Source organism: Beta vulgaris, chromosome 5, assembly GCF_026745355.1.
Source record: "Beta vulgaris subsp. vulgaris cultivar EL10 chromosome 5, EL10.2, whole genome shotgun sequence".
NCBI classification, from domain to species: Eukaryota; Viridiplantae; Streptophyta; class Magnoliopsida; order Caryophyllales; family Amaranthaceae; genus Beta; species Beta vulgaris.
In genome coordinates this window covers 42,565,118-42,569,593 of record NC_079206.1, presented here as the reverse complement: position 1 = coordinate 42,569,593, position 4,476 = coordinate 42,565,118, and the positions used below count along the sequence as shown (strand labels likewise).

Sequence of the window (4,476 nt, the reverse complement as noted above, 5' to 3'; positions counted from 1 at the left end):
TCAAAATAACCAAACTAAGTTGTCTACTTTATACCAAAACAAAACTAAACAATCTCAAATGACAGTACTGTAGTGTTTATTAAACTAGGTGAACTTAAAAACTATAAATTCACTCATTCCTGCAACGTAGTCCTTTCACCAACCTGCACAATATAAATAGGAAAAGAGCAAAGAAAACAAAAATACAAAAATTAGCGAAAGCTAAGTAATTACAACTCCATCCCGTAAAATAATAATAATAATAGTTATATTTTAAAAATAATTTTTATAGCATAATACAGACAAATATAACGTAATATAGACAAGTATAACATATGATTAACCATTTCAATTATTCAAGTTTATATGAGTCATACACAACAATTTTATTTATTAGAAGGGAATTGAACGTCAGTAGGCCGGGACTAATCCCAGTAACCACCTACTTCAACATGGGTCGTCACCCAGATAATTAAGAGTAATGGCCAATATCGTTTTGCAGAACGTCCCTAGTGTGCACACCCCTCTCTAATCTAATGGGTATCCGCAATGCGCACCAATAGTATTATGAGGAAGACAATAAAAAGTTGTAACAGAATAAAATTAAGTACTGTTCATCACCTATGGAGGATCCAAGTCCACAGGCTATTCCCTCAATATTATTTCCACTTTACGTTATTAATATATTTTAATAGTTATGGCACATCAAAAAATCACATTAACATGAACGTCTTTAGTTCAAATAATATTTTTCACAACTTAGCCACTTAATAAAATTGTAATAATCAACGTCCATAATTCATAGTAACCAATATATCCATCATTAGAGCCTCATAGAGTCACAATATATATCAACTTATAATACCGTTCGCTACATCATTAACACACTAGTTATACCCATTAAGTACATTATCAATATTAGCATAATTTTAATACGATGGTATAATTAGGTACATTAAAAAAATCCACTTTCGTAACAACACAATACCAGTAGATACATATATATTATACGCAGGGATAATAGTACTATAGTAATAATAATAATAATAATTTTAGTCATAGAAAGTACTATACGATTCCTGTCACATAATATACATCTAACATAAACATAGAATCACATAACCACATGTATTACACATAGCACATACAATTCCTAACGGGATTCTAGTTGTTGATGAACATTGTGAATTACCTCAAACGCGTCTCAAGTATAGCAATATCAACTAAAATTCGCCTCCTACGAAGTTTCCGTCTACAACAAATAATATTATCTAAAGTTAGTCACTTGATATAATATCCCGCAAATAATTAATCAAAATTTACTAGATTAATACTAACCAAAGTCGAAAAACAAGAGAAAGATTATTAATTTTCTAAAAAACAAAAAAAAAAAAAACGTGACTGTGTCACTTTAGCAAGGAAACCAAAAAATTTTGTGGAACAATGAACTTGTATGTGTCAGCAAAGTCACAGCCTCACGTGACTTTTGCTGCACATGTCACGTTTTCTTCTTTTTTTTATATATATATAAATATTAGTATTATCTTTAAAACTTAGAAAAAAAATGACTAAAAAAAAAAACCTCTAAACCTCCCGAAGACGGGAAGCAGGAGAAAGAGAGGAAAAAAGAAAGAGAAAGAGGAAGAAAGAAGAAAGAGAAAGAAGATCAACAGCGTCGTACTCCGGCCAATTCAACTCGCCGGAGTCGGGGTTTTTTTTTTCTTTTAAAAAAAATATTTTTATTTTCTGGTTGAAACCTTCGAAATACAACAATGGTGGATTTTTAGATCTGAAATTTGGAACTTACCAAAGAGATGGAGAAAGTGAATTACGTGAGAATTTTTGGGTGTTTTGGGGGTATATATATATATGTAAATCTAGGGTTTCACTAAAAGATATGCTTTAACAAAAATCTAATCCTTTTCCAAAACCAACTCAAATTATAATTTCAGAATTTTCTTTTCTCTCTATTTTTCTTTTTTTTTTGGACGAAAAATCTGATTTACTAAGAAAATCAAATTCCGAATTTTTTTTTTCTTCAAAAGATAAAAATCTGATTTAATTTCAAAAATTTTGATTTCGAAATTTCTTTATAAAAATCTGATTTAATACATAAAAACAGTTTCATAAAAAAAATCTGATTTATTATGATTTTACTTTATTTTTCAGAATTTTATGTTTATAAAATCTTATTATAACAAAATTAATTTTATAAAATAGTTATAAAAATTTGGGATATTACAGTTTTTGGTTGCCTATGGGTGTTGGTTTGGATTGGAGGTAAAGGGCGACCAATTGGCTAATGATGTAATTACTCATGTCTAGTATTGATTATGAATTAAGTCCCCCCACTATTTACAAAATGAGTCCCTCTTGCTCCCCACCTGAGTCCCAAATTTATTTACAAATGAAAATCCAGATGATGAAGGGACTCATGCTTTGGGCTTGAAGAGCATTAGATGATTTGCTCCTTATTGGTGTTAAACCAATGAGTTGAGGTTTTAAATCATCCATTGCTTCCTCAATGAGCCATGCAATTATCCCTGATGGATTTAATAAAACACACATATCACTTTAAACTTGTTGACATGCAAAAAAATAAAAATAACCATAAATGCTTAACTTCAATAAATCTTGCATCACTGCTTATACAAACCAGTCCTTCAACATGTACAAAACAGTTTAATAAGTAAACATGAACCCCCCAAAAAATTCCTGGTTTGCTTAGAAGTGTTGCTTCATCTTCTCCATAATCTTTAACAAATGTGTTGTAAATAGTATACCTGTGTATTTGTGCAAATAGTTCCTTCATGTTCTTCTATACTTGTTACATACCAAAAAGTTGCTCCCCATTCTTTTCCTTCATACACAGCTTCATTATGTGCAAAAAAAAGTTGCCACGTCTTTTGGCCATTCTACTCTTGATGTGCATCTAAGTAGTCAAATGCTTCACCTACATTCATAAACCTCTCATTCAAATAAGCAACTGCCTCATCTATTAATGCTTGGTAAACTTCAACATTTTCTGGAAGTAATCCATGGCTCTCTAACTTTCTTTTTGCATGGTGTGGATTCTTGTAATTGTTACCCCCTTTGCACTTTAGTATTTCTACCATAACATATTGTAATTGCAACCAAGTGTACTTCAATACTTATGGGTCAAAGAAATCATAACAGTACTGCACTCTTAAAATCAATTCATCTAGATTCTTAGGAAATGATTGATATTGTAGTGCTTGAATTGCTCTAAAAAACCCCAAGTCAAGCACATTTAAGTCAGGGGACTGAGGTTGCTGATTGATGAGTTGGATATTGAATCCATTCTGACTTGCTGCTGCTATAAATTCTAGGTCAGATGAATGAATGTCAGGTCTAGCATTGTCTTGTTGTATGTAGATATCTATAGACACACCTTCTGGCCAATTCCTCATGATGGCAGGTATGATAGTGTTAACTATCATGTCCCTCATAACTGCTAGAGTAACACTTTCAGTTGCCTTTGTTAACAAAGTACATGCCCTTCTGTTTTTAGTTGAATATTTAGCTCTTGCATACTCAACAAAAGGGTAGATACCAAATTTCCCATCATGTATCATCCTCCCTTCACTGTCCTTAATATGTCTAGATGTGGCACACATGAACATGGCTTTTATCTTAAATCTCTTGGATTGACAACAACTATAAGGGTCATCTTCAGCAGGGAGCAAGTAAAACCTCCTCATGTTTGGACTCAAATAAAACCACTTCTCATCTATGTGAACAACATTTTGCATGTCAACCAATTTTGGTGGTTGGGTCCTTGTTGCTGGTAATATGTGTTGTAACACCCACTTCATTCTTTGCATCTTGTGATCTTCTATCAGTTTTGGGTGGGTGCTGCTAGTGTGACTTCTCAGCTTGCCCCGTTTCAGTAGACTATGAACAGTGGATGGGGGGACTTTAAGATATCCGGCAAATGCCCTTATACTTGTCCTCAATTGAAGTGGGACTGACTGAAGCCATTTGTCATCATAAACTTTAAGCTTCCTACCACATCTTCCTTTTTTTTTTTTTGTTTCTCACATCTATGGCATGCCCACTTTCTCTCTGTTTTTTTGCATCTTTCCATATCCTATCTAATGTCATCCTACTTATGCCATGCTTTCTTGCTATTTCTGTTTTTAAACCCCATGGAAATTTACCATTTATTTCAGAGGTAAGAAGGTCATCAACCAACATTCTTCTTTTTGTTAAAGTTAAATGTGGTTTTTGGGTTGATGAACTTACATTGTTTTGTATTTCTGTGTTTTATTGTTGTGGGTTACCCTGCTGATTTTGTTGGTCTGCTTCAATGCCATCTGCTGTTGTTGTACTTCCATCATCATCATCCTCTGTGTCATCATCACTGTTGTAATGTGTCCACATCTCATGCATCAGCAAGTCATCCTCCATGCCTTCAATTTCCAGCAACTCTTGAAGGCCAAACATCCCTGCCCCTCCCTCATCTGCTGACCCCAT

The 4,476-nt window shown here is 33.2% G+C and overlaps 1 protein-coding gene across 1 annotated transcript; it reads right to left on the bottom strand.

Moving 5' to 3' along the window:
* Positions 1 to 3,131: 3,131 nt before the first annotated feature.
* On the bottom strand, positions 3,132 to 4,476 carry LOC104893610 (uncharacterized). Its single transcript, XM_010679737.1, has 3 exons — positions 4,284 to 4,476; positions 4,042 to 4,133; positions 3,132 to 3,971 (listed from the first exon to the last, which is right to left on the bottom strand). Exons 1-3 carry the CDS (start codon positions 4,474 to 4,476, stop codon positions 3,132 to 3,134), a joined length of 1,125 nt encoding a protein of 374 aa, XP_010678039.1.